The sequence below is a fragment of the Cydia pomonella genome, chromosome 17, assembly GCF_033807575.1.
Source record: "Cydia pomonella isolate Wapato2018A chromosome 17, ilCydPomo1, whole genome shotgun sequence".
NCBI classification, from domain to species: Eukaryota; Metazoa; Arthropoda; class Insecta; order Lepidoptera; family Tortricidae; genus Cydia; species Cydia pomonella.
This window is the reverse complement of record NC_084719.1, coordinates 5,049,309-5,065,861: the sequence shown is the minus strand read 5'-3', so window position 1 is coordinate 5,065,861 and position 16,553 is coordinate 5,049,309. Positions and strand designations below refer to the sequence as shown.

At 39.5% G+C, this 16,553-nt stretch overlaps 1 protein-coding gene and 1 long non-coding RNA gene across 3 annotated transcripts in view; both read left to right on the top strand.

Moving 5' to 3' along the window:
• LOC133527033 (uncharacterized) overlaps window positions 1-16,553 on the top strand; it is a 351,591-nt gene that overhangs the window by 177,940 nt on the left and 157,098 nt on the right. The window lies entirely within an intron of this gene.
• LOC133527017 (AP-3 complex subunit beta-2) overlaps window positions 1-16,553 on the top strand; it is a 78,358-nt gene that overhangs the window by 47,688 nt on the left and 14,117 nt on the right. For both annotated transcript variants that reach the window (XM_061863904.1, XM_061863903.1), the window contains 9 exons: window positions 335-443; window positions 880-991; window positions 1,623-1,784; window positions 3,132-3,210; window positions 5,924-6,096; window positions 7,586-7,680; window positions 8,376-8,438; window positions 10,829-10,940; window positions 15,513-15,681. In XM_061863904.1, coding sequence (XP_061719888.1) covers window positions 335-443; window positions 880-991; window positions 1,623-1,784; window positions 3,132-3,210; window positions 5,924-6,096; window positions 7,586-7,680; window positions 8,376-8,438; window positions 10,829-10,940; window positions 15,513-15,681 — 1,074 coding nt within the window. The remainder of the gene's footprint in view (window positions 1-334; window positions 444-879; window positions 992-1,622; window positions 1,785-3,131; window positions 3,211-5,923; window positions 6,097-7,585; window positions 7,681-8,375; window positions 8,439-10,828; window positions 10,941-15,512; window positions 15,682-16,553) is intronic.

Here is a 16,553-nt window from a genome sequence, read left to right as displayed (position 1 = left end):
GAACGAAATCGGCTCGATAGAAAATAATTGCAAAGATTGGTCTTAAAATCACAATTAAACGGTTTTATGTCTTTTTTGTTTTGACTTATGGTTCTGCAATTAAAATCATAATTTCAAAACATTTATATCTAAACCGTGGTTGAGTAAAATATTACACTAATAATCCACTTTTTTTATTTAAATATTTTTCTTTTCCCAAGCCCAGGCCCAGTAACATGCGACAGTGCTATATCATTTACTCCGATACAAATAGACAGTGTGCGCGCTTTAGGTATTGACAGCCCCTTAAATAATTTTTTTTAAGGTTAATGTATTGAATGTATTGTGTTGTTAGAATGGGTGGTGTGTGAAGCCGTGGTGGTGGTGAAGCGCGTGGTGGGCGGCGGCGCCACCTCGGCGCGCGCCGCCGTGGCCCGCGCCGCCAAGCTGCTGCGCTCCGACAGGTGGGGGGACAGCGACCTGCTGGATTTATAAACTTCCCACGATTTCTCCAGGTTTCCATCATAAAACCCTTACCCGAAGTCAATAAAGCCGACTGTAAAATAGTTATTTACTATACAAGTGCGAAAAATAGGAAATTCGTACGGTTTTTTAAAATACCACGTCGGTGGCAAACAAGCATACGGCCCGCCTGATGGTAAGCAGTCACCGTAGCCTATGGACGCCTGCAACTCCAGATGTGTTACATGCGCGTTGCCGACCCTTTAAAAACCTGTACACTCCTTTTTTGAAGAGCCCCATACTGTATACCCTCGTATACATGTATCGTACAACGTTTTACAGTACATATAACCCTTTAAATTTTCGACATAGTTACACTATGTGCTAATTTACGCACTAATGTGTAAACTTAAATAAACAATTTTATTATTGGCACAGATTAGCCCCGAACGCGCGCGCAGCGGCCGTTTGGTTGGTAGCAGAGCACGGCGCTGAACACCCCCGTGCGGCGGCCATCTTGGCTCACATGGCTAGCAATTTCGCTGACCAGGTTAGTCATCATCATACTTGTACAGACTAGTGTCCAATGTGCGAGCAGCGGTCCTGTGGTTGGTAGCAGAGCACGGCGCTGAACATCCCCGTGCGGCGGCCTTCTTGGATCAAATGGTTAGCAACTTCGCTGAACAGGTTAGTCATCATCGTACATGTACAGACTAGTGCCCAATGTGTGCAACTAGTGCGAGCAGCGGCCGTTTGGTTGATAGCTTGGCTCATATGGCCGGCAAAATCGCTGACCAGGTTTGTCATGTCACCTTATGGCCTAAATCGAAAACTTATGCTTGACCACTTCACGCCAAAAACTTAGTTCTGCCCCTTACAATTCGCGCATGCTCTAAAATATTCAAACGCGAATTTCGATAGATTCTAGAACTAAAAGAAAAAAATGGTAATAAATGTCATCGATTTATACCTAATGCGTAAAAACTACAATAGGCCAAATGAACTGGCGTAAGACACTCCCTTGGAGTATTCTATGAAGCAAATTGTATCGTTGATCCATTTTAAAAATATCTTAAATCTACCCATCATCAATATTATCAATTTCCAACATCTTACAGGACCGTCCAAAAGTAGATGCCTTTCAAATTTTGAAAATGATACAGACAGGTTTCTTTTTTCAGGACGAACTAGTGAAACTCCAACTTCTCTCCTTGGCAGTAAAGCTGTCAATAACCCAACCCGACACATTACCAGTGTGTCGCTACGTGATGACGCTCGCACACTACGACGCTAGCTACGACGTACGCGACCGAGCGAGGATGCTAAGGAGGTTTATACTACAGGTGACTAATTCAACATCATAATGTTTAGCCATATTTAGGATACTTAGAAAGTTGAAATTTTATAGACAGTCGGGTTATTTAGTTAAATGACTAGTAAAAATGTTAAACTGTCAACAACCCAACCGGAAACTTTAACAGTGTGACGAGTGTTACAACTACGACGCTAGTTACAAATTTACGATGTACGCGACCGAGCGGAAATAACCATCATCTTAATGTTTTATGATCTAAAGGTAAAATTGGGTCGGAATACAGGTCGATTATAGAAAAGACAGGTAAAAATTATAAATTGTCTGTTAAGGAACCCTAATCTCATAGACATCCGAGGCAGTCGCATCTAATTTTCATATCACTCTTCGCTGTTCGCTATTAACGAGCGCACATAGACACGCCCTTTGTAAAACTTAAAAACATACTAAAAACCTAGATTTTAAAAATCGTTCAAAAGTTCATCTGCACACGTTGTTCAATCATCCAGTCAATCAAGCATACCGCATTCAAAATAAAAAAAAGCGGCCAAGTGCGAGTCGGACTCGCCCATGAAGGGTTCCGTACCATTTATGACGTATTAAAAAAACTACTTACTAGATCTGGTTCAAACCAATTTTCGGTGGAAGTTTGCATGGTAATGTAATTTTTTTCATATATTTTTTTTAGATTTTTCATTCTGTTATTTTAGAAGTTACAGGGGGGGGGGACACACATTTTACCACTTTGGAAGTGTCTCTCGCGCAAACTATTCATTTTAGAAAAAAATGATATTAGAAACCTCAATATAATTTTTGAAGACCTATCCATAGATACCCCACACGTATGGGTTTGATGAAAAAAGATTTTTTGAGTTTCAGTTCTAAGTATGTGTAATATTATCAAAAGTTTTTTGCTTTACTGCCTTTGATTAGATAATTATTAGAATGATAGTTTAATTGTATCGTAAATTATGTTAATAGTTAAAAATAAAAACCGGGCCAGTGCGAGTCGGACTCGCCCATGAAGGGTTCCTTTATGACGTATTAAAAAAAACTACTTACTAGATCTCGTTCAACATTTTACCACTTTGGACACACATTTTTTCACTTTGGAAGTGTCTCTCGCGCAAACTATTCAGTTTAGAAAAAAAATATATTAGAAACCTAAATATCATTTTTGAAGACCTATCCCTAGATACAAGACCTATCCCTAGATACCCCACACGTATGGGTTTGATGAAAAAAAATTTTTTTTTAATTTTTTATGACGTATTAAAAAAAACTACTTACTAGACACTAAAAGTAATTGAAGATTCTCTTTCGACTCCAGACTATTACTGGATGGACAACTGGTTTAAGCTATTATTATTGTTTGCAGGACAACGAGTTGTCTAAACACAAGGCAGAGATTTTCCACGTCCACAAACCAAAACCGCCAAGTCAGAGCAATTTCAAAGGTAACCTTATTTTATACGTTTTTTACAGTAGGCCCGCTATTGACTCAAGTTTGCTTGGTACTTAATAGCTTTGTTCTTGAAATACCTATAGATTACATATTTCCCGGAGGCGTAGGCAGAGACCACGGATTTCCACTTGCTACGATCCTGACATACCTCTTTCGCTTCCTTCACTTTCATAACATTCTTCATACACGTTAGCCGGTTTAGGCTTGATTTCCTCCTACGCTGACGTCAGTCGCTGACTTCGGTCGCGCGTACCATCGGTCGCGTATGACATTTAAAAATTCCCGCAGTGCGAAACCGAAACAGTATTAGCCATAGTTGCCCGGTGAAACCCTTTTCCGATCGCCTGTGCCGCGTACACGTGCGTACAGCGCAGCGGTCAGCTTCGCACTGAGCGCGCAATAGTGATCTATAACGCGTCAGCGCACCGACGCTGACGAGCGAGACCGACGCGCGCCATCAGCGCCGAGTAGCAATAAATCTGCCGCGGACGTCGGCGTTGCAGTGCGGCGGCCCATTGATATTGTGGATATTCGTACGCGCGACCGACGTCAGCGTAGGAGGAAATCAAGCCTTAGGGTGATCTTGACCTGGCCTTTCTTCAGTATTTCCCCGATTTGATCAGACAAAGTCCGCCGAGGTCTACCCCTTCCAGCTCCCTCTTCTACTTCTCCCTTATACACTCTTTTTGTTAGCATTCTTTCCACGTGTCCAAACCATCTCGACATACCTTTCTCAATTTTCACTACATCTTCGTCCATACTTTTCCCTTATCACACTGTTCCTAGTTAGTTAGTTAGTGCTTCTGGGCATTTTCCGCAAATCGACAACCATTGTGCCTATTTTGCGTGAAACGAGGTAGCGCTACTCTAACCACCCCAGCTAATTCTATCTTATAATCTGCCACCACACACACTACTTAACGCTCTCATTTCCACTGCATTCACTTGGCTCGGATGCCTCTTCTGCTATACCCAACTTTCGCTACCATACATAAGTGTGGGCACAACCACCCCTCTATTCACAGCCAACCGTGCTTTTTGCGACAACGTCTGGCTGCTCATAAAAGCGTTAAGTGCCCCATTCACACGATTTCCAGCATTCCTTTCAATGTCTAGATTAGTAGGTAAAATATCTTCAAAAGCAAACTTTTGCCTACTAATCTAGACATTTAAAGGAGAGTGAATGCAGGAAATCGTGAATCGGGCACTTATCGCTTTTATGAGCAGTCAGAAGGTGTCGCAAAAGTTAGCTTTTGAAGACATTTTACCTACTTATCTAGACATAGAAAGAAATGCTGGAAATCGTGCAAATGGGGCACTTAACGCTTTTATGAGTAGCCAGAACTTGTCGCAAAAAGCACGATTGACTGTGCATAGAGGGGTGTTGGTGGCCACACTTGTATGGTAGCGAAAGTTGGATATAGCGAAGAGGCATCTGAGCCAAGTGAATGCAGTGGAAATGAGAGCATTGAGAAGTGTATGGTGTGAGATACATCTTGATAGATATCGATCGTTCGACCTTCGCAATAATTGGTAATGATATCCCAGACCGTTTACCCGTTGAGGGGTCCATATTGAAAAAAAAAACAGTAAATAATTTTAATAATTCAATTTAGTAATTTCGAATTTTTGATCATATCTGCTTCGACATAGTTATTATAGTGATAGAAAAAATAATAATTTATATAATATATGTAGTTAATGAAACTTGATTTCTGCATGGAACTGAATTTTTTTAAATTAATTAATCATAACTAAAAAAAAACTAACTAACTGCTTTGGCTCAGCGATCCAAAAAGAATCTTGGCCTGAATGCCAATTCATGGCAGGAAACCGCGCTGGATCGGGACAGGTGGCGTTCTCTCGTTTCGGAGGCCAAGATTCAATTAATCATAATTAGACTATATTTTATTTAAATAATCAATGTTGAAATCTTAATAATTAATGCATGTCGAATATGTACTTAGATTAGTTATTCATTATGGAAATAAAAGGCTTATTATTGTATCTCCTTGGATTTCACGGGCCTATAAATCCCGGTCTTTTGATAGGCTTGCGTGGGGATATAGATCCAACACGTAGAGGCCTCTTGGAGAGCTTTAATGTCATGTAGAACGCCTGCTGGAACCCGTTCACGGGCGCAACAATAGACACCCATGAACCGGTCGCAACAGGCATTGGGACTATTGTAGTAAAGTGAACAGTATAACGGTCTATGGATTGAAGTTTGGGAGGACAATGAGACTGGGTTATTGCAAAAACGTCCGGACACCTGCCATAACCATGTTTTCACTAGTTATCGAGGCAGGCGGTGACTCGCCGCCCACTAGATGGGCCCCTGAAAATGCCGTCGTGAAGACGACCAGGAGCAACACCGGTGTGAGCGGCTCAGGGTGTGGAGAGGTGTGCGCCGCGCCCTACCCAGTGGCTGATAACAGCCACCGTGCCAACTCGCGTCTTATGCAAGTTTTCACTTCCACCCCTGGAGCATTTAGCTCTAACGACTCCTCTCTGGACGGCCAATGAAGGCAAGCCAGAGCTGAGAGTCCTGCGGGTCCCCTTGGGGTCCACTCCGACCGACGAAGACACGCTGGAGACGGAGACCCTGACCGACTCTCGGGAGTACTCGGGTCCGTGGGGTCGTTACTCCCCAACAGCTCGCCACAAGCTGCCCTGCGGTTAAAGGCTTATTATTATTATACCAGACCGTGAGCAGTTCATCTTCGGCTCCCTGTCGCAGTACATCGGCGCGGCGGCGGCGGGCTACCGGCCGCTGCCCGCGGCGCCGGCGCCGGCGCCGGGCGCCGCGCAGGGGGCGCGGCTGCGCGCGGACACGGCGCAAGAGATAGAAGCACCGACTAAACATGTCAGTATACTGGTAAGTCTGTAATACTTATTACAAAATAAACTGTTCTATTCTATACTCTGTATCTTTAGGTATTTAAATAAAAGTAAACAAAATCTACCCTCAAATGGCTCCTTAAGCCAGTTGAGGGTAGATGAAAACATTACACGATCAAATAATGTAGGTTAAAGTCAGATCGTTCAGTGACACATCCAGGCGGTTTTTCAATAAATGTTATAACTACCCGGAAATGTACAAATTGTTTTTTTACATTTATTTAAATACCTAAAGATACAGAGTATAAGTATTATAGTACATATTTTGCGATCACTCAATTGTCAAAAGTCAACTTTTGGCAATCAGAGATACCGTAAAATGTATGAAAGGTAATCTCCATATACCAAAAAGTGTTCAGCAAAAAACCATAAATAGGTGGCGCTACAATACCAAGAATTAAAAAAAAAAAAAACACTCCGTCAATATCGCCTAGGTTCTTAGCTACTCTAGCGCTACTCTGGAGAGATTTGGAACTTTTATTTATGGCTGACAGCTGGACTTTTTTGTAACAGTTCTGCCTATGGAGATTGTATTCCTTACTTTTACCTTCCATAGTAAGAACCTAATTCACATATGATTTTATTTATAAAACATTTGATTTCATATATACAAAACAAATGTTGTACTTTAATGTAAATGATATTGACTGTAGCGTTAGTGAAGTTCTCCGTTTTAACTCGGGCATTTTGCTTTAGTGATGCCTGGATTATCTCCTCTACTCTACAGGTCGCAATTCTTAACCGATTTTCGTGAAATTTTGTGACCAGATTCTATAATTAAATAGAATTCCTTTGACAATCCAGTTTTTGGAATTTTAAAATACGGATATTGGCATAAACGCATCTATGGCGCTTAAGACCACTGTGAGTTCAATCAATTTATTTTAGATATTAATATCCAGTACCGGGGCGAGCTCGGTTATAACTATTTATTGTAATATGGTGGTCTATAGGTGATAATCTTAACTACATTTTTTTACTAAATTAAACTTGTCTAAAACAATAAAAATTAAAAATTATATATAAACTTAAACATATAAAAAAAAAAACAAATGTTAGTCACCGGGCGAGATTCGAACCCGTAACACTCGTTTAGCAGTCCGCGTCTTAACCCGCTGGACCAGACGGACAGTGGCCGGCAACACGAAATTAGCGACCATATTCTGCGTCGAAAGAAAAACGCATGAAAACTCGAAAACACGCGTTTTCCCAAACATAAGACTAATCTAGATAGATTGTATACCCCCAAAAACCCCCATATACCAAATTTCAGCGAAATTGTTAGAGCCGTTTCCGAGATCACAGAAATATATATATTTATATATATACAAGAATTGCTCGTTTAAAGGTATAAGATACTGTTGTTAGTAATTACACATTTTACTAAACTTATCAACTCTGGTTAGTAAAATAGTGTATAATGTAAATAAAATACATTTTTTTTACCAAAAACGTATTTCTTTTAGTCTCAGAAAGACAAGACGTTCTACTCGGAGCCAGAAAGCAGCGGATCAGGGTCTTCGTCATCAGAAGAATCCAGCTCCGAAGAGTCTTCAGACGAGTAAGTCGCGTATACTTACTGTTTTTTAGGGTTCCGTATCTCGAAGTGAAAAAACAGAACCCTTATAAGACCACTTTGTTTTCCGTCCGCCCGTCTGTTTGTCTGTCAAGACCTTTTTTCTCAGGAACGCGTGGAGGTATCAAGCTGGAAATTGTATAAAATACTAAGGTCTGCTGTCCCTTGGAGCTGCGAAAAAATCAACTTCTAAGCCAACGCAATCAAAAGATACAGCCGTTTATGCCGCAAATTTTCGACACTCGCAAGGGAATCAAAACCACGAAACGAATTCCACTCTTTTATAATGGATGGCTCATCTTCTATCCATTTAACTAAATTTTGTTTTAATACTCGCTATGTATCACTTGCGGTATACCGAGTGATTCCTGGGAGAAACTGGCTATGCGTAGAACGGAATGGCGCGAAACTGTGCATAAAAAGGTAGAGCAATACGAGCAGCGGCGCTTGGAACACCTGGATGCCAAGCGCCATCTCCGTAAGACGCGACCGAGGCCCTCGTATACCTATACCTACAACCCAGCTGGCCAGCTTCATTGCGCACCATGCGATCGCATTTTCAAAACCAAATTTGGCTTTGCAAGCCATATAAGAGCTTTCCATGTTTCCGAATAAAAACAGTTGAAGGGGTCGCCGTCGTCGGATACGGCGAGGAGGACTATATTTCGTTTTGTTAACAGAGAGGACAGCAACGATGCGGACAAGAAAGTAGAGAAAGCGAAGGAGGCTAATAATTATAACAGGTATTTGACTATGGTGTGAGATATATATTATATATATATATATATATGTCACACCATAGTCCTAGTGGGCAGTGACCCTGCCTACGAAGCCGATGTTCCCGGGTTCAAATCCTGGTAAGGGCATGTATTCGTGTGATGAGCATGGATATTTGTTCCTGAGTCATGGGTGTTCTCTATGTATTTAAGTATTTATATATTTTTTTTATTTTATACGACATTACTACACAAATTGACTAAGTCCCACAGTAAGCTCAATAAGGCTTGTGTTGAGGGTACTTAGACAACGATATATATAATATATAAATATTTATAAATACTTAAATACATAGAAAACACCCATGACTCAGGAACAAATATCCATGCTCATCACACGAATAAATGCCCTTACCAGGATTTGAACCCGGGACCATCGGCTTCGTAGGCAGGGTCACTACCCACTAGGCCAAACTGGTCGTCGATAGATATTAGTCGGTACCAGGGATCGGAACCGGTTTTTTGGAAAAACTTTGAAATAAACATACATTTCGGTTTATTTTATACTCCAAATATAGGACTCGGTTGTGTTTTTAGATAACGACTTCGTATTATTAGATTGCCCAATTAGAAATGAAATAATTAACAAAGAACGAAAAAATACCGTTTTCGTTCCCATACAAAAAATACCGGTTTTTGATCCCTGGTCGGTACACGGCGGGAACGAATTGATCAGTCGAGATATTGAATGAATTTGAACCTTATGTAATTCTATTTAAAGTTCAGTTATTTATTTATTTTATTTAAACTTTATTGCACAATATAACAAATAAAGTACAAATGGCGAACTTAATGCCTAAAGGCATTCTCTACCAGTCAACCATCAGGCTAAACAGAAACAGTAGTACGTTTACCGCCGTTTACTAATTACCCCCCTTATTCATAAACGTGTACTAAAGTTGACAAGCCGCTAATAATCGTTTGTCTCTTTCCGACGTATTGGTATGATGGAAAGGGACAAACGATTATTAGCGGTTTGTCAACTTTAGACGTTTATGAATAAGGGGGTTAGTGTGTTAGGCATATTAACGCGTGTATTTAATCTATATAAAATGACTTATTTTTTTTGTCTATCTGTGTGTCCCACTGCTGGGCAAAGGCTCTCGCTTTCCAATCCTCCCTGTGTTGAGCAAGTTCCCGCCAATCCCGCTGAAACGCATCCAGTAAGAATCATAACGATAACTAGACTTAAATCGACCGGGATATATATATATATATATTTTTTTTTTTTATACCACGACGGTGGCAAGCAAGCATACGGCCCGCCTGATGGTAAGCAGTCACCGTAGCCTATGGACGCCTGCAGCTCCAGAGGTGTTACATGCGCGTTGCCGACCCTTTAAAAATCTGTACACTCCTTTTTTGAAGAACCTCATACTGTAGACCCTCGGGAAAACCTCGGCAGGTAGCTCATTCCACAACCGGAGCGTGCGCGGGAGGAAGTTCCTCTTAAACCGCACAGTGCGTGACCATTTAGGTTCTAGGGTGTGAGGATGAACATCCTGCCGACGGCGGGCGGTGCGGTGATAGAAAGTAGCCGTGGGCATCATGTCAAACAATTCTTCAGAGCACAGCCCATTGTACAAGCGGTAGAACACACAAGGAGGCAAAGTCTCTCCTTAGACTTAAAGGTTCAATACCGCTTGTGAGTTTGGGAGTTTGGGATATATAAACCATGATTACCTTTTATACTGCGTCGAGATATAGGGAATTCAAAAACAATATAAAAGTTAATCACTTGACGACCGGTCTGGCCTAGTGGGTAGTGACCCTGCCTACGAAGCCGATGGTCCCGGGTTCAAATCCTGGTAAGGGCATTTATTCGTGTGATGAGCATGGATATTTGTTCCTGAGTCATGGGTGTTTTCTATGTATTTAAGTATTTATTAATATTTATATTTTTTTTTATAGGACATTATTACACAAATTGACTAAATCCCACAGTAAGCTCAATAAGGCTTGTGTTGAGGGTACTTAGACAACGATATATAATTATAATATATAAATATTTATAAATACTTAAATACATAGAAAACACCCATGACTCAGGAACAAATATCCATGCTCATCACACGAATAAATGCCCTTACCAGGATTTGAAGCCGGGACCATCGGCTTCATAGGCAGGGTCACTACCCACTAGGCCAGACCAGTCGTCATAGTCATATTATATATATCGTTGTCTAAGTACCCTCAACACAAGCCTTATTGAGCTTACTGTGGGCCTTAGTCAATTTGTGTAATAATGTCCTATAATATTTATTTATTATCACGGTATATATCCCGGTCGAGTTAAGTCTAGTGAAACTAACCGTGAATCATTCAAAACTGTCATAACGATAACTATTTTCTCGCAGCAACTCCGGAACTTCGGATAGCGATTCGGACAGTGATTCTTCTAGTTCGGACCGGGGCAGCGACTCTGACAGCTCGGAGGAGAGCAGCCAGCATTCCACGGAGGTCAAGAAGGTACTAATGTAGATGTAGTGGTGGTAGGGTGCAATCAAAATATCTTTGGTGAAATTTGTGTTGAAATATGTAAAGTCTAAAGCCCCATTTCCTCGGCGCGAGAACTTGCATGCAGTACGATATACTCTGGCGAACCCACTTTGTCAATAAAAAGGCGCGAAAAAAAAAAAACAACGGGTCGCACTCCGGGAGTGCCGGCAGAAGTGAAAACTTGAATATTAACGTTGTGCATTTTTGATATTTTGGAGTTTAGTTGCAGTCTTATAAAAAGAGATAATTTTCTATTATAACTACCCTACGTAATAGTACATTACGATACAAGTGCGAAAAATAGGAAATTCGAAACGAGTGGTGATAAATTAAAACACGACCGAAGGGAGTGTTTTAAATCGACACGAGTTGCGAATTACCTATTCGCACATGTATCGTACAACGTTTTACAGTACATATGGCCCTTTAAATGTTCGACACAGTAACGTAATATGCTACTTCTCGCACTAGTGCTATAAAGTAGCCCCATATGTACTGTAAATAAATTTGAGTGTGAAAGATATTTTGAAATGCGAATTTTAGTGTTAATATATAACATATACAGAGTAATTCATGAGACGTGAGCAGGACTACAGCCTACACAATCAGTAAATGTTAATGAATCGTTCACCATCATATTAAGTAAAACAATCACGCTTCTTTTCTGTTATTTAACTTTTTGGTAAGGAAAAAATTGAGTATCTACAATCATGGACACCCAACAACACAAAGATACAATACAACACAATTAACAAAGATTAAACCTCTTTAACCGTTATGACAGCACTTTGATTATGAAGAAAATATAATGGCACACTTGAATGAGATACGATTTGTCAAAAGTAACCAGGCTTCGATGACATTCAATTTGCACGTCACCATGATGTCACGTGTCCGTCTTACGAATTTTCAATCTGACGGTCACGTGACCTGACGCGAGTTTAACACATTGAGTGCCGGGAACCCGCTCGGCGGGTGCTCTGTTCGTAGTCGCTTTCCTCTACAAAGCGGGAAAACGCTGGGATCGGTTACGAGCGTAGCGCTACGAAAACGTTGGCAGTGAATGTGTTAACATTTTTTCCCCATCACTAAAGATTTTTGAAGAAATTTTGAAGTGAAAATTTCTTTAGCGTCGCTAAATAAGTTGTCACATCAAAATTTCTATGGGAGGACAACTCTTCGCGCCTACATTTTTTAGGGTTCCGTACCCGAAGGATAAAACGGGACCCTATTACTAAGACTCCGCTGTCCATCCGTCCGTCGATTGATGATGTTGCCGCTATAATAACAAATACTAAAAAGCACGGAACCCTCGGTGAGCGAGTCCGACTCACACTTGTCCGATTTTTAAAATTTGCCGCTTATTTCTACTGACGAAAATGGCATGCCAAACTATACATTGCTATTATTGCTAACGACAGCACAATGAATCCAGTCGTTCGACCAAATACCGTATGCAAGTTCTTGAGCCGTCTAAATGGGGTCTAAATAAAAATCGTGCCGAGTTTGACAGCTTAAATAGGTGCTGTGCGCGGTGCGCTGAACGGACCCCTAATGTCTTTTGGGTACTGAATTTTCAAACGGAATAGAATAGAAGAATATAATAATATTTATTCACAAAGAAAACAAATTTAAAAAACAGATTTACAATGTAAAGAAAGGTTGCAACAGGCGGTCTTATCGCTGTAAGCGATCTCTTCCAGACAACCTTAGGGTAGCAGGATATAAAGAACAGTAAGTTTTTAGAACAGGTAGTGCACGAATGAATTAGAGGAATAGGAAAATTACACATACATTAAGCAGACAGTACATACAGTACATTTACAATTTAAATAAACAAAAATATAACAATACATACTTATATTAAAATAAATAAATATTAGATACATATGTAAATATACATACATACATAATATAACACAGCGGCACATTAATGCCCGCCTTCCACTGCGAGCGGAACGGGCTCCGTACGGAGTCCGTTTAACTAGCAATGGCGAACTGCATATCTCTGCTTCCACTGAATAAGAGTGAGCGAAGCGGACTAAACGAGGTCAGAGAGAAGAAAGAGACAAGTAATGATTTTTCAGTAGGGTTTTAAAGCTTACAAAAAATACATGCTTGAAGAAAATACATTAACAACAACAACAAATAAAAAGAAACAGCGCTTTAAATAACCATAATAACCGCGTATTTACACATCTAATCTTCCTGCCCTTATCCCACGTTATGTGGGGTCGGCACAACATGTTCTTCTCTTTCATTCTCCTCTATTTTTCGTCACCTCGGCACTCACTCCTTTCTTTCTCATATCCTCTCTCACACACTCACAATTTACACATCTAATACAATATATCTTTGGTTACCTATACCTATAGTCAGTTGCTAAACTCGAAGTCGAGTTTGTTGAGTCTAAATTTCAAGAACTCGACACCTTTTTACGAGACTCGGCGCGACTTCTGAGTCTTTTAAGTCCTTTATTGAGTCTTTTTAAGAGCAACTCATAAAGACTCGAGACTCCGAATAGACTCCTTCAACAATTTTATAGATTTTATCTTAATGATAGTAAAGAAATTAGGCGTTTTCGTATGATTTGTGTACCTAATCCAACAATATTACTGAAAGACAATGGATTTAATAGATTGCAAAGTAATTGAGTGTTCTCTGAAAAGGACTCAAGTCTCTACAAAAGACTCTGGTCTCTAGTTGAAAATAACTCGAGTTTAGACTTATTTGTAAGTCTGCAAAACTGAGTCGAGTTTCAAAGCAGAGGACTCAAGGGACTCAAGTCTTAACCAACACTTGTTTAACGTCCTGTAAGAGTTTTGGTGTGAATGAAGCAATGCACTATAGATTTTTTTCAACGCTATGTACCATATATACAGTGTGTCCCTAGCCATTGGACAAAGGCGAAATGTACATATGCATTAGGGTATTTAGAACCAGTGTACAAAGTATCATAACAACCGGTGTAGCGGTTTCGAAGAAATTAAAAAATTACCATAGAAGATAGAAGATAGATAGAAGATAGAATACTCTTTATTGGCACACCTCAGTACAAAATATACAAGAAAAATAAACCATTAAATAAACCATTGATCTACTTTGGAGCAGCATATATGTGTTAGTAGCTCATAAGGTAATATCCTAAAAGAATAGTATGGAACTTTCTTCGACCTTTTTGATTATCTTTTTTATTTATGACACTAATAAGCTTCTGACTTTTGAAAAATGTCATCATTATCAAATATTTCGAACAAATTGTCAAAAAACACTGCCAAAGAATGACACAGTGTTTCTTTTTGTTGACGATTATTGCAAATAACTTTTGTTAGAAAAATGTATTTTTTTATCTTTTGTTCTAATTTAAAAAATATTAACGTCAGAGCATTCCTGAGAAGTAACCCTACGTGGGATTGCAGGGTTTGTCCAATGGCTAAGGTCACCCTGTATACGCAAAGATAAGCAGAAAATCATGATTATCATAATATTTAAAAAGCTTAGTTGTTTTTCTCGTGGAATATGGTTTTGATTAGATAACATAATATTTTTAATAAGGTATTAACTTATAAATAGTCTATTGTATTTTTGTTAAATTTCTTATTATTTATTTATCTACTTATAATGTAGTAATACTATTAGTGTATGTAATAAATCGCTATTGGTTTAATTCTTATTTTATTAATTTCATTTAAGCACCCACCCTTTTGTATTCATCTTCGATTTACTTACATATTTATATATCACCAAAAGTGTGCACAATTTATTTTTATTTGCTAATTCACTAATGAAGGTAAGTATTTTTTTATTTCAAATTATTTATGTGATTATTGTACCACTGCATGTTTATACTAAACATTTTCGTCATACTTTATTGCTAAGGAGCTTACCAGAATAGCAAGACCCTTCACAGACAGCCTTTGGGATTTCTAGGCTCTTCTAGCTCCATAACCCCGTGATCGAGCCTGCTCATAATTTAACGGCTAAAATATAATGCCCTCAACTACACTTTTACCTAATATCATTAAAATTAGAACACATTTACTTAAGTTATCGTCCACCAAACAATACTCTGATAGTTCAGCTTAAAAACATCGAAATGCAAGGACGTGCCTCTAGCCAGCCATGTGTTACAAGTCGAATGCAAGAACTTCGCTTCGCTCGCTCGTTTGATAATACATTACGTGCTGAATTATTAAATTAAAAAATATAAGTCGTTAATTTATGGCAGTAAAACATATAAAAGTTAATTCATTTGGATATAAACTACCCTTACAATATGTCGTATAAAAAATAAACGCTGTATGATTCATCCCCGCTGTTACCTACCTAATTGTCCATCCGTAAATCTCATTGTATAGATCCACCAATTGCCAGTTAATGCAGTTAGTATCAGAATTTAGAAGTATCATCCTTCGAAGCTCACGAGAAACTTTCATTCATTCGTTTACATGTGCCTCTCAATTGCTCGAAAAGAAAAGAAAATATATGTTCGCTGATAAATAATTGACTTTTTAATAACAACACTTTTAAATAATTTCATAGGTGCCCGAAAAAACAGAGACCAAACCCAAAACGGAACCCAAATCCAACGAGAAGTCAAATTTGGAATTGTTACTGGAATTAGACGAAGTGGCCAGTTCTCTGCCGACCATGACACCGACGTGTGGAGGTTTCCTGTCGCCGCCCAGCGTTGGGCCGGGGGATGGAGATGGTACGTATGCCAGTTTTAATTTTAGGTACATAAGGTGTACCTAAGGTTAGGTACAAAAGCGGTGGTGGCCGAGTGGATATGGCGTCCGACTTTCAATCTGGAGGTCGGGGGTTCAAATCCTGGCTCGTACCAATGAGTTTTTCGGAACTTATGTACGAAATATCATTTGATATTTACCACTAGCTTTTCGGTGAAGGAAAACATCGTGAGGAAACCTGCATACATCTGCGAAGAAATTCAAAGGTGTATGTGAAGTCCCCAATCCGCATTGGGCTAGCGTGGGGACTATAGCCCGAGCCCTCTCGCACATGAGAGGAGGCCTGTGCCCAGCAGTGGGACGTATAGAGGCTGAATTATTATTATTATTATTAAGGTGTACCCTTATTTTACCGTCAAACTTCTTGCTGAATTTTGTATTACAGAAAATTATTCATAGAATAATCGAATCCCACATTTTGGTTACAATTAATTTTGTTTCTTTGATTATTTATAATAATTCAATGTTTTTTTGAAAACAATAATAACTGCATCAATAAATTGCTCTGATATTTAGATGAAGATGATATTTGACCGAAGCGTAGCGTAGGTCTACGTTTTGACTCGCGCAATCTGCTTTCGTATGTCCGGATGTTCTCCTCTACAGGTCGCAATTCTCAACCGATTCGCGTCAAATTTTGCGACCATATTCTATGATCAAATAGAATTTTTTTGTCGATCCAGTTTTTGGAATTTTTTCAAAATGGCGGAGTCATGGTACGTCGCGCCTAAACAAATAGCCGTATCGATATCATAAGAGTTTCCTCCTTGTGAGACATGGTTACAGAGTGATTTGCGAAAAATTCAGATATTTTAGAACGCTGGTATAGGGGGTA